The sequence below is a fragment of the Triturus cristatus genome, chromosome 11 (assembly GCF_964204655.1).
Source record: "Triturus cristatus chromosome 11, aTriCri1.1, whole genome shotgun sequence".
NCBI classification, from domain to species: domain Eukaryota; kingdom Metazoa; phylum Chordata; class Amphibia; order Caudata; family Salamandridae; genus Triturus; species Triturus cristatus.
Genome location: NC_140594.1, coordinates 712,000,837 through 712,024,580, shown reverse-complemented (window position 1 = coordinate 712,024,580; position 23,744 = coordinate 712,000,837). Strand labels below are relative to the sequence as shown.

At 44.9% G+C, this 23,744-nt stretch overlaps 1 protein-coding gene across 2 annotated transcripts in view; it reads right to left on the bottom strand.

Moving 5' to 3' along the window:
- Positions 1 to 23,744, bottom strand: part of STAG1 (STAG1 cohesin complex component) — a 1,292,585-nt gene that overhangs the window by 439,945 nt on the left and 828,896 nt on the right. For both annotated transcript variants that reach the window (XM_085634343.1, XM_085634344.1), the window contains exons 19-20: positions 6,312 to 6,515; positions 6,079 to 6,149 (exon numbers count right to left, since the gene is read on the bottom strand). In XM_085634343.1, coding sequence (XP_085490469.1) covers positions 6,079 to 6,149; positions 6,312 to 6,515 — 275 coding nt within the window. The remainder of the gene's footprint in view (positions 1 to 6,078; positions 6,150 to 6,311; positions 6,516 to 23,744) is intronic.

Below are 23,744 nucleotides of genomic sequence, written 5' to 3'. Positions count from 1 at the left end.
CGGGTCCGGGCGCCGCGTCGCTGTTGTTTGGCTCCTCCACCCCCTGCCACGCCACTGACCTTTCCCCTTCATGTGTCCCTATAACATGGCTGCTTATCCTCGGCAGCGCAGCGGGCGCGAAGAAGGCGCGCCAAAGTTGCGCCTAAGTTAAGCCCGTCTGCGACGGGCCGGGACTAGGGACTATACATTCTGCCCCTGCTGTGGCTTATTCGGCTGCCCAGCTTACAGCACTGTCATCTTCTCTCCCTCCGCCTCTCCCTCTCTTGCAGCTCCTCGACTCACATGGTATCCTCTCTTCTCCCCCTTCCTACCCGGTACCTATCACTCCTTGCCCTATTCCTCGCCCGTTCACCCCTCTCCCTGCTCCCACCACTGCTTCTGTCCATCTTCTCAATACCCGTTCTGCGGTCAAGCATCAGACGGCCCTCTCTAACCTTTTGACCACAGACTCCCTTGACATTCTTTGCCTGACCGAAACATGATTTTCTTCTGACTCTCTCCCTGACCTTTTGGCCATCCTCCCCGACTCTCATTACGCCCTTCGAGCTGATCGCCCGGCAGGCAAAGCCGGTGGAGGAGTGGCGATGCTCATCCGTTCCTCTTTTAAATTCCAACTCCTCACTTATCCTCCTATACCCAATGTGGATTACCTGGTGACCCGCTCACTCAATCTTTTGGTGCCTCTCACAGTTGTTCTCGTGTATCGCCCCCCCCAACCCATGCCTTCCTTTGTTCCTTCCCTCCAGGACCTTTTGGCCACCCTGGTGGTCAATAACTCCACGGTCCTCTTGCTCGGCGATTTCAACTTCTGGCCGGGCGATATTAGGGAAGACTCTTCCTCTAAAGATTTTTCTGCCACCCTTCACTGTCTGAATTTCACACCCTATGTGTCAGCTCCCACTCATGTTCAGGGCCACACCTTAGACCAAATCTGGTCTACTTGTTCTAATATTTCCTCTCTCTTTATTTCCCCCTGTGTCTGGTCGGATCATTTTAATATCTCGTTTTCCATTCTTCTGGGCATGGCTGCTAAGCACTATCTTCCTAAAAATCTCTTAGCCCGTAATTGGAATTCGATTGACCTCGACGCTCTCACGCTTACTCTGGCTTCCTCTGCCCTGGCTCTTAACGACCTCTCCCTTGATTCTCAAGTTGAGACCGTTCGCACTTGGCTCGCTTCTTCTTGCGACCTAGTTGCCCCGCTCAGAAAGGTCAAAACGGTTCGTCCCCATGACGCTCACAAATGGTTCTCTCCCGAGCTTAAAGTGCTCAAACTCGATCTTAGGCGGTCGGAACGCCTTTGGAGACGCAACTACAGCCCATCTAGGCGCGTCAAATACAAATCACTTCTCACGGAATACAAAAAAGCGATCATTGCAGCTAAAACCTCTTACTTTACTGAGAAAGTGGCTTTAGCTGCCAATAAGCCTCGGGAAATATTTTCCCTGGTTCACGCCCTAGCCACTTCCGATCGCTCCACCCCCGGTCCCGTTCCCTCACAAACCCTCTGCTCATCACTCAATGATTTTTTCATTGACAAAATCTTGAAGATCAAAGCCTCCATTCCCCCAGTGTCCCAACCCTGCTTGTCTCCCCCCCCCCCCTCCTCCTCCTCTCTCTTCTTTTGTCTCCTTTCCTCCCATTTCTTTTGAATTATTTTCTAAACTCCTGGCCAAAGTCAGGTCAGGCTCTCCTGCCGATTGTGCGCCAGCTCGTATTCTCAAAATCTTATTCACCAGCTGCTCTGCTCCCCCTCTTGCTCTTCTCAATTCTTCTTTGGCTTTGGGCTCTGTCCCTTCCTCTTTCAAATCTGCTATCGTCCTTCCCATCTTAAAAAAAACTGGCCTGGATCCCTCTCTTCTTTCTAACTTTCGTCCCATTTCCCTTCTCCCATATCTTGGTAAAATTCTTGAAGCACATGTCACCTCTTGCCTCTCCTCCTATGTCGAGCAGAATGGCTTATTGGCATCTCACCAGGCCGGATTCCGCCCGGGTCATTCCACGGAGGTGGTAGTCCTTGCGGTTCTGGATGAGCTCAAAGGGAAAGCCGATCTCAATCTTCCTCAAGCCCTGGTCCTCCTCGATTTCTCCGCTGCATTTGACACGGTCGACCACTCCATCCTTCTCGACCGTGTCAGATCAGCTGGTATTCGGGGTGTGGCCTTTTCCTGGATAGCGTCTCTTCTTCAGGATAGGTCCCAGGCGGTCCATCTCTCTGGCTTTTCGGCCCCCTCCCGCCCGGTTACCTGTGGCGTCCCCCAGGGCTCCTCTCTTTCCCCCCTACTTTTCAATCTTTACATCCAACCCCTCATTACTTCCCTTCTTGAGCTGGAGGTCTCTGTTTATAACTATGCCGACGACCTTCAGCTCATCTTTGACTTATCCTCCTCTTATGATTCCCTTCCCAAATTTTGTTCCACTTTAGTTTTTATCTCTGAGTGGATGAGCGCCAACCATCTGAAACTCAATCCTGACAAGACGGAACTTGTCCTCACGGGTGGCCCCTCCAATCCTTGGTCCCCTGCACATTGGCCCCTCTCCTTTGGCCCCCCACCCTCACCTGTCCCCTCTGTCCGTACTCTTGGCATCAAAGTCAGCCATGACCTTTCGATGCGTAGTCAGATCAGCTCCGTCGTTTCTTCTTGTTTTTTGTCCCTTCGTCTCATCCGGTAGATTTCACGGTTCTTTTCCACTGACATTTGTCATCTCCCGCATCGACTATGGAAATGGCCTGTATGTAGGCATTCCTGCTTTTCAATCTCGCCGACTTCAGGCCATTCAAAATCAAGCTGCTCGCCTTATTCTTTCCCTTCCTAAATTTTCTCACATCACTCCTGCACTCAAATCTCTTCACTGGCTTCCTGTTCACTTTCGATCTTTCTTTAAATTGGCCTGTTTAGCCTTTCAGGCTCATTCCCGTTCTGCTCCTCTTTTCATCACCTCTCTCATCTCTTTTTATGCCCCTTGTCGCACCCTTCGCTCTTCTTCTCTGTCTCTCTTGCACATCCCACGTTTTCATAAATCCAGAACCGGGGGCACTCACCTTTCGGTTTTGGCCCCTCAGCTCTGGAATAGTCTTCCTCTTTCTATTCGTTCTATCCCCATTTATTCCCATTTTCGTAAAGCTTTAAAAACCTTCCTCTTCTCTCAGGCTTTCTCTCCCTAACTCTTCGGTCTGATTTATGTGAGTTTTGATCAGGTTTTAGCGCCAGGAAGCCGCTTGGCCGCAGTGCGCTCTATCAAATATCTTTTTCATTCATTCAGATAATGAATACACTATTTGTTCACATCACAACACAGACATGGAGCTGTCACTTGCAGCTAAGTGTGGACAGAAAAGATGGCACCATCTCGTCCCGGTATATGGACGACAATACAGTACATTCTACATGCAACTAAATTATGCAGGAGGACGGAAGCATCAACAGATCAAAATATGACCAGGTAATATATACACAGTACATATATTTCAGCCACAGCATACTAGTAGAGACAGATAAGACCAAAAATGTTAGTTGATATTCATCACATCCATAATACAAACCTCTTTGAAATAAGTGTTTTAGAACTATTAGGAGGGTATTCCATAATTAGACTGCTTGAATTTCAAAAAACTATTCCACTGCCCACAATGCTTTATCAAAATTAATTTGGGATAGGAATGGTAAAGGCCGATACCCTTCACAATAATGAGGCCCAATACTAAACAAGATGTCACCTCGGCACCAGCACTGATGGGCTTCATCAGACAGTTAGGAGTGCAATCCATGTGAAAAAGAACATTGTCCTAGTGAAATGTCAGGTTCTCTACAACCAGTGAGTGCACATACCGCTGAGAATAATAAACAAATCATTGACAAAGCTGAAGTGGTCCAACAGGGAAAATCCTCGCCAGGTCCAGATCAAGAGAATAGAGAGGAAAGAAACAAAGTCTTTAAGAGAATAGTTCGGATAAGAGATGTCAAGTAGCGCTGACCTGTTACTGGGCGGTCAAACATTTTACATTTTTCCTGTGGGGGATTCCATTCATCCTAAAAATCAGACCATAAACCATTAGTTCACGCTTTCACTGCGAAAAGGTCAGAACGAACCACATCTAGAATTTTTCAGTGGGTGCTTGGACTCTAAGGATCCAATTTCAGGGTACAGTACCTCTCAGGATCAAAGAACAGCGTAGCTGATTACGTGTCTCCAGGAATGCCCTCAAAGAACAAACAAAGTGATGAAGTGGAAGAAAGAAAGGAGTATACGGAGTTAGAAGCAACCTTATCTACTTTAGGATATGATAAATGGAAACAGAGTATGAAAAATGATGAAGAATGAAATACCCTCCGTCCTTACATCCATGAGGGTTGGCCTACACATAGGAACAAATTACCTGACCACATAAGTAAATACTGGGAAGGGAGGATGGAATCGAGCAATACAGGAAAATGTATAAATAGGGGGAGACAAGATTGCACCTCCCTGAACTACGAGAGAAAAGATTACCTCAGTTAGCCCACGAAGCACACTTAGGACGCAGCCTAACTAAGAACAAAATTAGAAATGACTACTGGTGGTCTCAAATGGACGCAATGGTAGAAGAAATAGTTAGACATTATAGAGACTGTGCCACCAGTGACAAAATCCTGAGTACACGCAAACCTCCACTCTTTCCAGCAGAGATCTCAAACAAACCATGGTACCAAATAGCCCTTGATATTATTGGACCACTAAACTACAAATCACTCTGATCGATTCAAACTGGTACAAGTAGACTACCACATACAATGGGTTGTAACTAACTGTGTTCCCCACACTACTACTAGTACACTAATAACAAATTTTAAAAGATTTTTTTTGAAGAAAGTATCCCAGATGTTCTAATAAAAATGGAGTACAAATCATGTCACACCAGATGTAGGAATTTTCAGACAAATTAGCCATAAAGCACATGAACACAACTCTTTACTGTCTTAGAGCAAATGGCATGGTAGAACGTATGAATTGCATGATCAAAGAATGCATACAGAGAGAGGAAATAAAACATGTTTCCATTGCTAGAGCGCTTCAAGAAACTATATGGGCATACCCCACCCCACTTAACACTGTCACTGGCGTGTCACCTTTTGTATCTCTAAAAGAGAGACAGCCCAACACCAAGCTAACTGGCTTAAGAAAGAAAAACAAGAGGTAATATCCAGAGAACAAGTAAAGGATTACAAAGATATCAAGGCAAATGTAAAAAGATGATGAGAAAAACAGTACCATGATTCCCAATTTCAAGAAGGGAGATTGGGTGAAGATCAAACTACCTGAAAACAGAATAAAGGAGAGTAGTCAGTACTCTAACCCTATGAGAGGAACATGGGTGGGAAAGACTGTCACATTAGAGAATGGGCATACCTGGGGCATGAATAAAATCTCCAAATTTAGGAATGTCTCATAATCCCAACTCTACGCAACCTAACCAAAAACAACCGCAATCAGGAACCACTTAAGACAAAAAGGGTGCCCCAATGGCACAAGGTTTTCAAAATCTATTAATGCTATACAAAGGTTTCAATATAACATGTTACTTTACTTTTTCTTATGCATTATATCTCATTCAATGTTATATGACAAATGGAGACATCACAATGTATTAATCCTATTATTTTTTTATCACTTTTTTAATGTTAATGTTGTAGATAGTCATTATTTTCAAATTGCTGATACGGGGATGTGTTGCATTTACCTAACTATAGGATTGGATTATACCAATGCATAACCTTTTCTTCTCTTTCCCTTCCTTTGTTCCCCTGCCACTTCTATCACAATGAAACTTTCCAAACAGTTGTAAGTGCTGAGAGTTCTGTTAAGATTCTATTCTGACCAGTGCTCTGACTGAAGAGCTGATGGTGTACAAACCCACCTAAACTATGTGGTCTCCTTGGGTCATCATAACAGAGGAGCCTCCTATTAATCAATGTATTTGGAAAGGGCCATTTGCAATTAATACACCTTCAAATATAAGGCATGTGAAATAAATATAATGACGTGATTAGGATTATAAACATGCACCACATATGCATTAACTGCAAAACAAAAACCTACTTGTGAAAGCAGGTTAACCTCTTCAATGTTGAGAGCACATTGTAGATGTCATCATCATCTGCTTCTTCTCCCTGCCGAGCAAAGAACACTTATCACACCTCCTTCCACAATGAAAAATTGTATTTTATATTACACAAAAGTAGACAAATAGAGGGGGCGGGTAATAGTGCATATGGAATGACCAAATGAAGGAAAAATTAATACAAGACCACCCAACAAAGAACCAACCTCACCTCTTGCAACAGCTCCTCGACTGAATGATTAAATCGATCAACAAGCTCATCGATCAGCTGGCTATGGCATATGTCGACCCTGTTCTGTATGGTGTACTCTTCACTGCACAGGATGCTGTAAGTTTTACTGCAAGCTTCGAGCACGTCCGACTCAATGTGCTTTTCAACAATAAACTTGATTTGCTTCAGTAAGCCATCTAGGTGCTGTAAAACAGCATACAATGTTTTCAGAATTAGCAATATATTTCTGTGAAAAGGTAAACATTTCTTGAATATAAACTTTTTTTTTTTTAAACATTTGGCCAAAATCCTTTTCAGTTGTGTACTATAAGAATCTGTACAATTTAAAAAGGCAACTTGTTTGCAAAACAGGGAAATGTTACTTGGAGACCTAGCTCTGATTCATAGGTAGCCTCACTAAAGTCATGAACGAATGAGTTACTTACCTTCGGTAACGATGTATCTGGTAGAGACATAGTCTAGCCGCAGATTCCTTAACTTAGTATCCACAGGCGTCAGACTGGATCCGGAAAACTTTCCGCAGCTGCACCTCTGGACGTCGGGGGGTCAGCACCGCATGGCTCCACCGTGACGTCGTCCATGGACGTGATGTCAGCGGAGCCATATATGCCCCTCCCGGGGAGCTGACGTCCGTTTTCGGCGGAGAAACTTTTCCGTGCCACAACTTTGAGCCACCACCAAAAAACTGTTAGAATATGGGAACAGTGTGCGAAAATGATGAAAAGACGTGGAATGATGAAAAACAGCACCATAAAGGAAAGTGCCAGGCACTGTATATTGGAAACTAGTAAAGGGTAAGAGCAGAGCACCGCTCTGAGAAGCAACCCAGCAAAACTGAAGGCCAACCACCCTGGGAGGTGAATGAAGATGTAAACACCGTGGCAGACAACAGAAAGTCCGCAACCTTAATATATAACCGTGAAGGACAACAAGCCCGGAACATAGGGGCAAGTACAATTGACCACAAGACGTCACCAGAAAGAGATGTATCCCCAATAAGGGATTAAAAAATGTGGCAGAGCCAAAACCTCTTAAACCAATGGAGCACTGGGGTGGTGTGAGAAAGTGCCATCTTTCTTGCATGGTATGCCCCCACTTTTTGCTGAATTGCTGAATGTACTTTGACGGAGTGTGCCCTGGGCTCCTGCCAATCAGGTGCCCAGGGTCTATGTTCCTTCCCTAAAAACTGTGCTGAAACCTAAACCCAAATTGGCAAACCAATGGAAATAGAACATTTACACAGTACAAAGACAACATTGCAGCACCTAGCTAGAAGTGGGTAGCAACACTAAAAGTAGTACTAATTGTGTGGAAGCATGCCTTTTCCAAACTGCAGAGACTAACAGTCAAGCCTTGGTTTCTGCCCCAAGTAAACTGGATCCTGATGTGGAATTATGCATCCCCCCCCCCCCCCCCCCCCCCGGACAAATTGCATTCTTTCACAGACATTTGTTGTGTGATATGGGCAGAATGGTAGGTGAGCCACTGACTGGAGGCCTCTGTTTCTGCCTCAAGTAAACTGGATCCTGAAGTGGAATTATGCAACATCTCTATCCCCCCCGCCCGGACAAATTGCAACCTTTCACAGACATGTGCTGTGGCTGTGTGATATGGGGAGAACGGTAGGTGAGCCACTGACTGGAGGCAGAAATGCTGTTGCTAGTGTGACTTCTACCCTTGCCATGGCAGTCACCTCTGTAAAAGGACTTAGGTCCCTGCATGTCAAGAAAGGACTGATATGGGTAATATCACTGCCTTTGAATACAAGTATATGATGTGGGACCTCATTTAGCCTACTATTTGCGGAAGACAGACCTGGGTGATTGGGCTCACCGTGCACCTATACATAGACTTGGCAGTCTGGTGTTTTTTAATCTTTTTGAGCATCAAGTCGACCTGGGTGATAAACACATGGTGTCTGAAAAAACGAGAACACTGATGGCCCTGATGTAAACAGTTGCCAAGGCTCCCCCTTCCATTTTCAAAAGGTCTTCACTGGCTATTTTAGTTGGGGTTGAAAAATTGAATTTCTCCTCAGCTAGCTCAGCAAAGCCTGGTTACCAAGGACAATAGAGGAGTAGGAGCAGCTCTCAGTTGCAATGTCTCCATTATTGGACAGTGAATTGGAGGGCCTCCATCTGAATATTAAATTTTGCTGATCCTCTTAAGACATTTATTGGTGAAGATCGCACAGGCTATGTCGCCAGAGATGTTGGAGTGTATGACAAAAAGAGTCCGAAGAGTAATCTTGATAACGAAAACGAGATAGATGGTGTGCTTTTCCTTTTCGGTCTCCTTGGTGTAGATCGTAGTGAAGAATGAGGCCAGAAGGACGGAACTGGTGAAGAAGGCTGCAGTGATATCACAGGCAAGAATCTGAAGTACTCTACGATACCACTGCTGCCCTTGGTGTTAAGTCTAAATGTGCAAGAAGCACTTCAAAAGGATCCTCTGCTTGGATCAGCATTCTCAGCTTTGTAGGTGCTTAAGGAACCACCAGGACCTTAAAGAAATGACAACCAAATGGGGATTTAGAGACACCAGAAGTAGATGAATGTCTCAATATCAAACCAGATTGCTTGATGCCTGCTTCGACATCAAATCTTTTTTTACTGCAATCACTTTAACAGTGATCTGTGATGCCTCTTCAGCTGCATTTGCCTTGACGTCGAATGTACAGATGTCAATGAAATGGTTAAATGTGGAGTCCTCGACTTTGCCAAAGCTACCATCGGTCAGATCAGGAACATGGACTTGCCTGATGGCACATTCTCAGCTTCAACGTCGTACCTGCTGCCAAACTATTTACTTCAATGGGTGAGAACGGTTCTGGAGCTAGAGAAAAGGTTCTCCAAATCAGGATCTTCAAAAGATCTGCCTGTGTCGTTCACATTACGAACAAGTCTCAAATGCCTTGATAATACCCAAGGACATAAAAAGACAGAACACCACCTTGAGTTCATTATTTCATTAATTAATTTAAAAAAAAGATGAATAGTGTGAAGGGAATGACAACAGTCTTACAGGTGAAAGGTTACAAAGTTAGATCCTTAATTTCACATGCTTTAGCTAGCAGAGTATCCACGGAAAACTATGGTGGATGTTCATATGGGAAAAGGACACGGAGGTGTTTTAGAGTGCTTAGCTACAGTCTAGCTTAGATCTCGTAATTACGAGAAAGACTATACGATTATTCGCAAACTGGTGGTGCCCATTTCCAGAGTCCATCAAATAGGATCTCTGGAAGATGATGCAGGCTGCAAATTCACAGCCAAAACATTCTGGTTTCTAACTGCACCCTACCTCCATACATGTGTGGGGTGCTTCCACTTCCCTGATAATAATCTGTAATTTGCAGCTTTCTATTTATTGTTTTTAAACAGTCACACAGCTATCTGAGCAGAAGTAAACGTGTGCCTTTTCTGCAGGAGGTATTGCATTCTGGCATCAAATTACCACTGGTGAATTCATCAGCAGATAAAATGGAGGGAGTTATTTTAATCATACCATATTCGTCAGCCTTGCACAGTTCTTTAATTTGATAAGACTACATTGAAGCAGGCATGCCTCTTGTGGACTGGGGTTTAACTTAATCTGCAAAATGATGCTCTACATTTAAAATGCATGCCATGATGAGATCACATGTGCAACGCTAAACCATTCAATGAGAATACATTTTATTGTTAGTAGTTGTAAGGAGGAGGACGGAGCGGACCGGAAGCGGATCGGGACTGTGCCGCTGAACTCCGCTCCGGAAATAGGAGGCGGTCCAGCCTTAGACGTGGCCGAGGGGGAGGAGCCACGGACGGAAGGGGACGCAAGACGCCTAAAGAGAGCAGAAACAGGGCTCGCGGGGCGCGAGACGGGAGAGAGAAAGCAAGAGTACGGCGGAAAAGGAGAGACCAAGGACGAAGGAGAGCGGCGAAGGGGAAGAGCGCAGGAGGAGGAAGGAGGGACGGGAGACGGCGAACCAAGGAGAGAGAATGGGATATTCACGGTGACCAAACACGGTGGGCTGAAGGGAGTAGAAGACGCCCCGGGTCCCAGCGCCGCAGTCCGGGGAACGGGCCGTGGCTCAAGGGAAGTGACTCTTCGGGGACCTTTTGGGTGGGGTAGGTGGGGAAGTTGCGAAGGGTGGTAGGGCACTAGAACAAGGGTGGAACCCTCCCGGACTCCCACACTTCCCTCCCCACACATGCCTTCGGTGATGGTAGCACGAAATACACCGTATAAATAGCAGCCCTGACTCAGACCTGTTTTTGTTTGTTTTCATCCCTTCCCTCACCTACCGAGCATCTCCATTGGCGGATTCCGAAAACAGAAAGCCAAGACCCCTCCAAGTGTTGGACGGCCCGCGCAAGGAAGATTCCAAGAACAGTGACTGTACTTTTTGTTAAAACTAATTATTCGGCCAAATCATACCGGAACATACCGCTATCCTACCTACCGGGCTTGCTAGAATTAAGATTCAGTACAATTGCACCTTTTGAACTCGGTGGGTTTTTATTCTTGGGGTCAACCTTCCCGTTAGGGACTCCCGAATACCACAGTTTTGGTGTCAGAAGTGGGATAAAGCCAGGTGTCGACAATGACACAGCCCGTGCCTGTTACTATAGAGACCATCATTAACCAGCTGGCAGAGGGACAGACACCTCCAATTGGCACTCGAAGAACAGGCCCAAACAGCCCGAAAAGACAGGGAAGTGTTGCATAGCGCCTTAAGGGATCAAGCAGTCATCCTCACCTCCAACCAACAAGTACAAGATACAGCGATACTTAGACTGACAGACGCTATTGTCAGTACAAGAGTCCGTCCTAATGTTCCTGGGTCGGTCCTACAGAAATTTCAAGAAGGTGGTGACCACGATTTTTTTTTTGTTAACTTTGAGAGGGTAGCAACTACCGCTGCATGGCCCCAGGAACGGTGGAGTCAATATATAGCTCCTCTCCTGGCTGGGGAGTTACAAGCCGCCTATCAGGCCGCCAACCCCGCTGGAATGACCGCATACGAAGACGTGAAAAAAGCCATTTTAGAACGGCTAGGCTGTGACCAAGAATACAACAGGGCCAAATTCAGGAAAGCGAGGTGGAACACAGGAGACAATCCACGTGCCCTATATTACCGGATCAGAGACCTGGGAAATCGCTGGTTAACACCCCATGTATCCACGGTAGAGGAATTGACAGAAAAGGTGCATCTAGAACAGTTCCTCGACGCCCTACCCACAACAACCCGTACATGGGTAAAACAACACCCTAACCTCACAACCGCAACAGCGGTCGACTTGGCTTGTGCTTTCCACAGATCACCCGAGTTTAAAGTCGGAGTAGCCCGGACTTCCTCTTTTCCGCTGAGAAATACACCCACACCTGACTTAAAACCTCATATATAGCCTAGACCAGTACCTCCCATCACGAGCCCGGGTAGTCAAGGCCCCCAATGCTATCATTGCTTCGAGTGGGGACACATAGCACGACAATGCCCTCACGGAACCCCAACAGTAGAACCCATGGAAGTAGGGTATTCTAGGGGTCGGATATTAGTGTGCGGTCAGGAGTCCCCTCGAAACAAAAAGGACATACTGCTTAACGGAAAAAACACAACAGGCATTATTTAATACCGGGTGTCACGTGTCCGTAGTGGATAGGTCCCTAGTTCCCCAACCGCAACTACGAGAAACGGAAAGAGTACAAGTCACCTGTGTACACGGGGATACAAAGTCATACCCAGTCGCAGAGGTCCTCCTCGATATATCTAACGATCCCCTAATACGGAGAGAAGGGGTCATACCGTCCTTACCTGACGCAATCATTATCGGTACAGACCACCCAAAGTTCGAGCAGTACTTGAATGAGACAAAAAAAGGAGTATTAACATGGTTACATGAGGCACCCTTTAGCGAATGTGTCCTAGAGAATGGAACCGGCAAAGACAGGAAAAGCAAGACTGAAAGAAGGAAAGCAAAACAGCTGTACACGGAGACACATAAATCACATTACGCTTTTCCGATCTCCCTTACAGACCCCGTTGAGGCAGTTCCGATTAGCTTCCGCTCAGCCAGGAGGGATGATCAAACCCTTGTCCACGCCTGGGAACAGGTACAGGAGCCAGATACAAATAAGGTAGGACCATATTTTATTATCAATAAAGGTTTGCTGTATCGCGCTGTAAAGGAGGGGGAGCGGGTCAAAACACAGCTCTTAGTGCCTCTTTCCTTTCGTACCCATGTATTGCAGTTGGCCCAAAATCACACAGGGGGTGGACACTATGGGAAAGAGAATACGTTGAAGTATCTCTTAGGCAGGTTTTACTGGCTGGGAGTCTATAAGGACGTGGCGAAACATTGTGCATCCTGTGTGAGGTGTCAATACTCCAACCCCGAAGGGATCAAAAAAGCCCCTTTATGTCCCTTACCAATAACTGATGTCCCCTTTAAGCGTGTTGGCATGGACTTGGTAGGCCCACTTACTCCCTCTGCAAGAGGACATGGATACATCCTAGTCATCGTAGACTATGCCAGAAAATATCCAGAGGCTTTTCCTTTGACCACAATGACCTCCCCTGCTGTGGCTAGAGCCATGATTTCTTTCTTTTCTCAGGTGGGTTTTCCATCCGAAATACTTACGGACCAAGGAACCCCTTTCATGTCCCGATTAATGTCCCAAGTGTGTAAGATCTTATGTATCCACCAAATCCGAACGTCGGTTTATCACCCCCAAACAGACGGCCTTGTGGAACGCTACAATAAAACCATTAAAGGCATGCTCCAAGGCTATCTCTGAAACCAGGAGGGACTGGGACCAACAACTATCCCTTGTCCTGTTTGCGATCCGAACACATGAGCAGAAATCTACAGGTTTTTCCCCGTATGAGCTATTACTTGGGAGAAAACCCCGAACCCTGTTAGACATGGCAGCCGAACAATGGGAGGCAGAGGACGAGGAGGGACAACCAATACCCAAATACGCAGCCGATGTAAAATCCGCTGTTGCCAAGATCTGGGGTTTGGTACACGAAAACATGGAAAGAGCCCAAGGCACTCAAAAGTTGTATTACGACCGAAACAGCAGATTAAGAGAGTTCGCTCACGGAGACAAGGTTCTTCTCTTGCTCCCAATGACAGAGAACAAACTACTATCCAAGTGGCAAGGCCCCTACGTTATCGAAAGAAAAGTCACCCCAGTCACATACAGCGTTCTCCAACCTCTCAGGTCCGGGGGCAAACAAATTTACCACGTTAATCTTCTAAAAAAATGGGAGGAACCCACTACACCCGATGAGCCAGGGCGATCGGTCCATGCTTGACCGCTTCCCTGGTCTATTCTCTTCCACCCCAGGACTGACATCCCTAACCCACCATGATATAATTTCACTAGATAACAGTATTGTAAAGTTGAAGCCGTATCGCATCCCTGAAGCGAGAAGAGAAGCAGTAGAAAAAGAAGTCACAGATATGTTGCAGGCCCATATCACAGAACCCTCCACAAGCAACTGGTGTTCACCAATAGTGATAGTACCGAAACCGGACGGAAGTCTGCGTTTCTGTATGGACTTTCGTCAAGTAAACAGTGTCACAAAATTCGACTCATACCCAATGCCTCGCATTGATGAACTAATTGAGAAATTAGGGAATGCCAGATATCTAACAACCCTTGATTTTACTAAGGGATATCGGCAGATCCCCCCTAACACCCCAAGCCAAAGAGAAAACAGCCTTTGCAACCCCCTCCGGGCTCTATCAATTCCGGGTGCTCCCTTTCGGCCTCCATGGGGCACCAGCAACGTTTCAACGTCTTATGGATCGCTTGCTGAAGCCCCATACTAGTTACGCAGCCGCTTATTTAGACAGTCATCTTCAGCCCAACATGGACAGACCATCTGAAACACCTAGCAGCTGTATTTTCAGCCATTTAGGAAGCCGGTCTAAAAATAAACCTAAGGAAGTCCCTACTGGTTCCGAATACCATACAATACCTCGGTTATACGGTACAAGGGGGTCTAATAAAACCACAACTAACTAAAGTAGAGGCAATCAAATCCCTCCCTAACCCCAAAACCAAACGCGACATACGTTCTTTTCTTGGGTTCATCGGGTACTATAGGAGATTCGTTCCTAATTTCTCTTCCCTGGCTAGCCCCCTTACAGATCTACTAACCAAGACATATCCGGCCCGGATACACTCCTGGACGATAGAACACGAACGCAGCTACCAAGCGCTAAAAGACGCCAAATGCACGGCTCCCGTATTACATTGCCCGGACTTCCGTAAACACTTTGTCCTCCAGACCGATGCTTCCGGTCTCGGTCTGGGTGCCGTACTACAGCAACCTGACTCGGGGGGTGATCTCAAACCTATCCTCTACATTAGTAGAAAGTTGTTTCCTCGGGAATGTCATTATTCCACAATTGAGAAAGAGTGCCTGGCTATAAAGTGGGCAGTTGAAGCACTACAATACTATCTGCTAGGACGCCGCTTCACCATACTCACTGATCATGCCCCCTTAACATGGCTCGTGAAACACAAGGATTCCAATCAACGCATACTCAGGTGGTTCATGTCAATACAACCTTTCTCTTTTCAGACATTGCATATACCGGGTGCCAGACAAAGCTGTGCAGACTACCTGTCCAGGAATCCCTCCACTGAATTGCCCCAACGTCCATTCCTAGAGGGAGAGATATGTAAGGAGGAAGACTAAGCGGACCGGAAGCGGATCGGGACTGTGCTGCTGAACTCCGCTCCGGAAGTAGGAGGCGGTCTAGCCTTAGACGCGGCCGAGGAGCCACGGACGGAAGGGGACGCAAGACGCCTAAAGAGAGCAGAAACAGGGCTGGCGGGGCGCGAGACGGGAGAGAGAGAAAGCAAGAGTACGGCGGAAAAGGAGAGACCAAGGACGAAGGAGAGCGGCGAAGGGGAAGAGTGCAGGAGGATGAAGAAGAGACGGGAGACGGCGAACCAAGGAGAGAGAACGTGATATTCACGGCGACCAAACCTGGTGGGCTGAAGGGAGGAGAAGACGCCCCGGGCCCCAGCGCCGCGGTCCGGGGAACGGGCCGTGGCTCAAGGCAAGTGACTCTTCGGGGACCTTTTGGGTGGGGAAGTTGCGAGGGGAGGTAGGGCACTAGAACAAGGGTGGAACCCTCTCGGACTCCCACACTTCCCTCCCCACACATGCCTTCGGTGATGGTAGCACGAAATACACCGTATAAATAGCAGCCCTGACTCAGACCTGTTTTTGTTTGTTTTCCTCCCTTCCCTCACCTACCGAGCATCTCCATTGGCGGATTCCGAACACAGAAAGCCAAGGCCCCTCCAAGTGTCGGACGGCCCGCGCAAGGAAGATTCCAAGAACAGTGACTGTACTTTTTGTTTGTTAAAACTAATTATTCGGCCAAATCATACCGGAACATACCCCTATCATACCTACCGGGCTTGCTAGAATTAAAATTCAGTACAATTGCACCTTTTGAACTCGGCGGGTTTTTATTCTTGGGGTCAACCTTCCCGTTAGGGACTCCCGAATACCACAGTAGTTTATAGAAATAAGTTGCATTTATAGGGTGGTGTCCAGCTCCAGAAAATTACGCTATGTACCTGCCCAGCTGTGGCAATAGGACAGGTAAATAATACACAAAGAAAATGATCACCAGATGGTAAGTTAGGCAGATGCTTCTTTCCTGGGAGGGCCAGATTATGCCTGAATTATCCGCAATATTGTCAGTGAGCCGTAACTGGTTTTTAAAGTCGGTGTGTCACTAATTATTTGGTAATTCAACCTTCAGAGATTTAATATCGCAAGAATGCTTGTGTCAGAGAGGAAAACCTAACCCTTTAAAGAGAAGGAAAGGTTACTTACCTATACCAGTTTTCCAGCAAGGGTATTTCCCAGAGATCCATTACCTTCTAATAAGGCTGGCAGGTGGAATCTTCAAAACTCACTTTTTCTCTTTTTTGTAACTATACACTATCTAAAAACATTTTGACTTGATAAAGTCTCTGGCTGAAGTCCTCTTCTGTCCACTTAAGAAGGGAGGGGGGGGGGGGCACTAATCGCCAGACCTGGTATAATGTTGCTTGCCGTAAGGCGAAATCAGACCTTTTAATCGCCATTAAGGAAGGCAATTGCCGAGTTGAGGTCAAGGCTAGGAGGAGGGGAGTATAAGCGATTGATTTTTAACGCTAAGATTGAGTGGGATCAGGAGAAGTGGGAGGACCTTACTAAATCATTCGCCAATAGGGACTCCCGCAAATTCTGGAGAATTGTAAATACTGGCTCAGAAGATCTTCCATCGGCTATAGAACCTAACATCTCCGCTGAAGCCTGGAAGGAGCATTTCTGGTCCCTTTATAGGGTGGAAGCTGGGGTCCCCGGTGAATTACCACCCACTGTAACAGCATGTCATTCTGGAGACCATTTTACGGTGACTGAAATTAGAGCAGCAATTTCTGCCTTACCCCTTGGCAAGGCTCCGGGTTTGGATGGCCTCCCCGGGGATCTCTTTAAACAGGAACCAGATGTTTGGGCACCATATCTATTGTCTATGTTTAATGCTATTCTGGGGGGCATGGAGGTGCCTAGTACTTGGCTGGGCGCAGAGATCGTGCCGGTCTTTAAAAAGGGGTCACCTCTGCTCCCAGCCAACTACAGGCCCATTAGCCTTATAGATGTCTCCCAGAAGTTGTTTGGTAGGCTGATTCTTCATCGCCTCCAAACTTGGATTGATGACTTTTCCATCCTTAGCCCTTATCAGGCAGGATTTAGGAAGGGGGTTTCGACTACGGACCAGGTGTTTCACTTGAACCTTATTTACTGGAAGACCGCAATAATCGAGGGTGGCAGCTTGTACACGGTTTTCGTGGACCTGCGTGCTGCCTTCGACTTAGTCCCAAGAACAAGACTCTGGTCCGTCTTGGCGGACCTGTCCATACCGCAAGATATCCTTTCCATTTTGATAAGACTGCACATGGGAAATTTTGCACGTGTGAGGTGCGGTAGGAATGGGGTACTTACGGATAGATTTCCGGTTGACAGGGGGGTAAGACAGGGCTGTGTCCTCGCTCCGACCCTGTTTTGCCTCTTTGTCAACGGGGTTATCGACCACCTGCTGAGGGTGGCCGACTCCGACGCACCAAAACTCAATGGCAGCAGGGTGCCCGCTATTATGTTTGCGGATGACACCCTGCTGCTGTCTAAGTCCCCCATGGGAATTCAACGAATTTTAGATGGATTTTCGACCTTTTGTACTGAGCGGGGTCTAGAGTAGGGGTGGGCGGAATTTGCGTAATCGCGTTACGCAAATCTCCGCGAAACGGTAAAAAATCTCTGCGAACGCGCAGAAATTCTGCGAACACGCGGAATTGCTTGTTTGCGATGCTTTTTTCCTGTTCACAATCGCTGTTTGCGTGCTCGGGGAGAAATATCTCGCGAACACGCATTTTGGGAGCGCGAACAAGCAAAAATTTCACGAAGTCGCGGAAAGCGGAATTTTGTGCAATTTCGCGTTCTCCGCATAACGCAAAATTACCCAAATTCCGCAAATGGAACGGAATTTGCCGTCCAGGCCTAGTCTAGAGATCAATGCAATGAAGACGAAATACATGATTCTCAACCCCCCAAATTCCACCCGGCCTAATCCCATCATAGGCACTCAGAAGTTGGAGAGAGTATGTACATTTGAGTATTTGGGAGTCATCATTAATCAAACAATGTCCTGGGACACCCATCGTAACAAGGCCAATTTGAGACTTGTTCAATTAACTGGAGGTATCTGTAGGTTGAGGAATACTTCGTCCTTTAAACCTTTGACCCCAGCCCTACAAATTTATAAAATGCAAGCGCGTGGGGCAGTAGTATACGGCGGGGAACTGTGGGGCCACACCTCTACACAGAACTTACTAGTCACTGAAAACAATTTTATTAGGCAGCTGGCAGCCCTTCCAACAAGTACACATCTTTTGCCGTTGAGGCTGGACCTGGGATTGAGACCCATTAGTGAAGAGCTGGCACTCAAACCGCTGACTTTCTGGCGTCGATTGTGGGCTAGGCCAGAACTTGCAACATATAGGTCTGAACTACAAGAGATTTTAACTCTGCCAAAAGCCGCTCTTATCCCATGGTTATCCTATGTGAAAAAGACATGTGAGAATCTGGGACGGCCGGAGCTTTGGTGAAACCCAGGGAGTGCGTGCTGTAGGATCCCTAGGAAACTCCTGGTAAAGGAATTTTAAGAATTTAAATTATCAAAACTTATAGGGGCTACAAAGGAGGGGTCTCTTACTAACTTATTTATTAAAATGAAAGATGTGTACCACCAAGAGTGTTCTTGACAATATCAGCCCGGTCTTCACCAGAAAATTGTTCCTTCAGTGGAGACATAGCTCACTCCCACTTGGGTCATTTACGAAGCAGAGATCCAATCCCCCCTCATCAGAGCAATGCTCACTATGCACCCAAACCCGGGAGGATGACCTACATATGATCTTTTTCTGTAAAGCATACCGTAGACCCAGAAATTATTGGCTTGTTCCCCTTCTTAAGAACCTGGGTCTTAGGCATTATCTACATGCATACAGAGTGTTAAAAACAGATCTTTCGCCCCCGGTTGTGTTTGCGGTAGCTACATTTTTAAGAGCAATGTGGCACATTCGAGCAGGACATATAAAGCAGGTTGAGGCTGGGGATAATAGAACTATTGAATGAATTGTATTTTGCACCATGTTGTTATTTATGCTCCTTCTCAAAATGTCATGTGCTTTTTATTCGAATGTTAACTCTATTTTAAATGTTTTTATTGTTGTATATCTTTTATGATCTAAAACGGTCGAAATAAAGATTATAAAGCAAGAAAGAAAAACATTAAACGTTACAATTACAGAAGCACTCAATAAAATAGGTGAGTGCCTTGTTGAATTTCGTTGTCCAAGTTGAGTTTTGCTCACTTCAATGCAAATAAGTGGCCCTCAAGAAACCACTTCACTTTCTTTCTATTCTTTCAGGAATCAGATGGGCAACAAAAGTAACTTTCTTCTTGAGAAAAGGCCCCCACAGATTTACCAACTTATAATAGTTTTCTTGCAGTGCCTACCACAGGACGGACACAGAGTATTGTTTCCTGAATATATTTCAGAGAGATACCTTATCAACCTGGGAATCCACTCTTGAGTCAGTTTCTGACTGCCATGTTGTTGTGGTATCCAGGTACCCTGATCAGTCATGTGGGTAGGATGTTGAATGTGTCCCATGAGTGAGGTGTCTGTGGTAACTGAAACTTAGCCATGGGTACAGAAAAGGCTTGCCCAGCAGCGGGTTTTTCTTGTTCCATCCTAGGAGAGTGCATTAAGTCCTGGGCTGCACCAACAATAGATTTTTCCACCCGCTTGTGACCACTGCTTCACTAAGCACCCCTGCAGTGGACACATCTGTGATCTAGTTTGTGCAATTAATGCAATGCAAGAAACATTCTCTAAAAGTTTAATTACCATACTTACAGTGAGAGGTGCGTGGAGTCTGAAAAAGAGAACAAAATTTCTATGGGAGTTAAAATGGAAAATATCACTAATTTGACCTGTCCTCCTAATGCTCTAAAAGCTCTGCACAAAACTTGCTATGCCAAACCAAAACTGGATGTGCAGATTCGGCAAACAGTGTCAAAGTTGTTAAAACCAAAAATGCCTTTTCAATAGAAAATGTTACCTAACCAGAACTATCGCCACTACCAATAAAAAAAAAAAAAAAAATAATAATATATATATATATATATATATATATATATATATATATTTATTACACCAACGACAAAAGACGCGTTTCGGCTGACAAGCAGCCTTGGTATATAAATTATAGAATATAAGCAGATGTACAGACTTAGGAGGCCTGGGACATGCAGATGGTCTAATGCCAAGAGTACATTTTTTGTTCCAGGCCTACAGAATGAGCCTTATTTGACATGTTTTTCATATGCTGAATGTTGTCCACATGGTTTGAAATGAGAGAATAGCATGTACTAATTTAGCCCTTGGTTGGGTGTCTGACAATTGTGTCCACAAATTGCTTTGTAACATTACATTATATGCATGTCACATGACCATATATTCCACATCAGCCAATGAAATATGCTCGTGAGAAACTGGCTGTGGATCAATGAGGAGGGCTTTTGCTTGCACACTTGTTTTAAAGAAGGAATTGCTAGAATGCTTCCACTGAATGACAAGCTAGTATTCAATAGTATGAGAATACAAACAAATTGGCTGCAAGCATGGGCAGTGATCCGGAAAGCCTAACTGTCTTAGAGATCCTCAAGGCACATACTCTCACTATCAGGAGGGGTTGCAGTATGCTGGTTCCTAGAGATATTTTAGAAATGGCAGACATCAATTAACCAGCTCACACATCCCATAAGAAATGTCTGGTTCATTACATTTTCATATCACAAAAGTGTTAAATGCCTTTGTAGAGGTAGACACAGGGAAGGCAACCAAAAGTTTGTAATACTCTTGAACGTGGGGTCCCAAGGGCATCCAAGAGGTAGCAATCCTTTGGATTAGACTGTTGGTTAGGAATCATAAATTCCCTAGCTCCAATGTTCATCAGCCCAATAAAATCAATAGGTCCTCAGGAGCCAACCCAGTAATATAAAATAAACGTGGTTATCCTGAGGAGTGTCTTCAAAGTCTTCATAGTCATCAATCCATGGATCGTTCATAGAAAACACACTGTCATGGTCCAGGTTTACTCACTGTAATCCACTGGGGGTGCTCGCTGCCCACCTGACCTTAACAAGTGCCATCCCAGTGAACAGCAGCACTGGGCTGTTTACCTGACTAAGCATGAACATTGAGAAAGTTATTCAAGAACCATACAAGCAATTATTTACAAGTTAACTAGTTAAAGGAAAAGAGGCGCAGAAGAGGTGTTTTGCACTGCTTATCTTTAGGAACACATTAATGTTAAAAGACAAGTAATAAACATGTAAAATGTTTAGTATCTTCAATTTTTTAAAAGGTTAGTTCTATGACATATAGAAGTGTTTCACCTTAGTACATCACATTATATCACTGCACTGACAGGCATTTATTACAAGTGATAGTTTTCAAACATGAAATTAGAATCATTCAGGATCTCAACATTTCAGACATTATTATTAGAGAACCAAGAGAGGCAAGTAATTTGTCATGCGAGTACTCCATGTGATCTAGGGGTTGTTGATATACACACAACATAAAAGTCCATTAAATCAAAAATATGTTTATGCACAGCATAAATCCTTATAAAGGAGATAAGGTGAAATAAAACAATTGCCTAGTATCACACAATTTTAGAAGCATGGGATCGATCCCATTTATTTTGGCTACACCATGTGCAATTCAGCCACTAGTTGTGTATCTTTTTCTACTCTCATTCTGCATCAAGAATTATCACTTAATGTTCAATTCTTGGCACACGAGGTAAGAGTGTGGATGGCAGATAGAAGCCACATGAAGGTTTAGCTCGTTTTAGGCTCAAGCATAGAAGAGAACGTCTAGTTGAGCATGGTATATAGCTTAAGCATTCTGTTGCTTGCCCACCCCAATTATATAACAACAATGTAGGAAATAGTGGCCATGAAAGTGCATGATTTGGCGATGATCAAACTAATTTGGTGAAGTTGGGAGTACCAACACCACAGTGCAGGACTTATTGTTTCAGGGTCCATAATTTTCCTCACACAACATTTTATTGGGAGGACAATGAGACTGGTTTCTTCTCTTCCCCCTGGGTAAAATCAAGTGCTTGTAGTGTAAAAGTTCAGTTTTATCAACACAAACTACCAATGTTTAGTTGTATTTAAAAAAAATTCTATCGCCATAAAAAACAATAATAAGGAGCAGAGCTATATGTTCAAAACGTGATTGCCCAACACACAATTTGTATTCATAAAAACTATGTCTTCTGGTTCCCTAGTTTCTATCTTGCTCATTACACAACAACTGAAGTATGAGTGGTTCCAATAAAAAAATGCTCTTTTGTTGTGAAACCTGCCCAGACTTTTAATAGAGTGTTCACAAGAAGCATATTTTGGCAAAGTGGTAAAACCAAGATTAAACGCCATGTCTCCTAGTCCCATTGCCAAAATGTTCCCACTGTACAACTGTAATGGTGGAGATTGCTTTCTGTGTCTGCCCATTTCAATGAATTATCCACCCTGTTAGGGAGGTCTGTGTCAAATATGTGTCATAGCACCTGCTATCTAATTTAGCCCGGTTTCTAAGCATTCCTAATATTTATAGATACGAGATTAAAAGTATAGGGAGATTGTGAGGGAATGAATGAATGAATTTATTTTTATTGCACACTTACTTAAAACCATTTGCACTATACTTACAAACATAAAACTTTATCTAAAAATAAAACAAACTGCAATTGTTTAAAATAATTTGTACAAAATAATTCCACATGGGGCATTTTCTTATTCTAATGAAAGGGAGAAGAATGTGTTATATACATTTAAAAAGTGTAAAGGTTACTAGATCAATCCTCTGGCAGAATTAAAATATCTACTTGGGTTTAAATTAAAAAACAAAAAACGGGCATCTTCCCAAACTGAATGATGGAGGCTAGCTTTTTAACGGACAAATTGGCCTTCAGTGTTGCTAGGCTCCTCTTCTTCAATTGGCCTAAGCCGCAGTTCTGCCATATATCTCCCAAATCTGGTCAGGTCTGAAGGTAGGGTACATGCAAATAAAACCAAAGCTGCTTCTTTCACTGGCCGAACCCCGTTGCGTAGCCATATTTGTTTTAAAAGCTTCTGACGGGGCTGTAGCATACCGGGGCAACAGCAAATCAAATGTAGCAAAGATTCAGATTTGTAATGGCAGATTCTACAACTGATTTTAAGTTCAAGGGACTTCCACACTGGTTCTAGTTATTTTATTGGGAGGGGCACTAATCTGGCCCATAGAATGTTATTTAGTGCTTTCCTTCCCAGTGCTTGACTAAGGTAGGGCTGGAGTTTATGCTCTGCATATGCTGTAATCAGCCCCTGTTGTCCTCTTCCTGTTTCGTAGTCTGCTAAATCGATTTTGCGTGACAGTTGTTAGCATTGTTTATTGAATGTGTTTTTTATGGCCAGATACTTTAGTACTTCTTGATCCCAATTTTGTATTGCTAAACCCAGCTTTACCACTGCTTCCTCCATAAAACATTGCCATGGGTTAGTTGATCCCCCCATAGATCGGTTTCAGCATACTCTTTAGGCTTCCGGCAGGGGCAGCAAGTACTTGGTAGTAGTATTTCGTATGCATTCCCAAACATTCTATATTTTGTTGTTTGAGGCCAAATTCCAAGCGAATCAGGCTGTTGTGGGTGTATTTTGTTAACTTAAAAATGCGTTCATATGCCTGGCATTGTGCTTGTACTAACATCGATGCCAT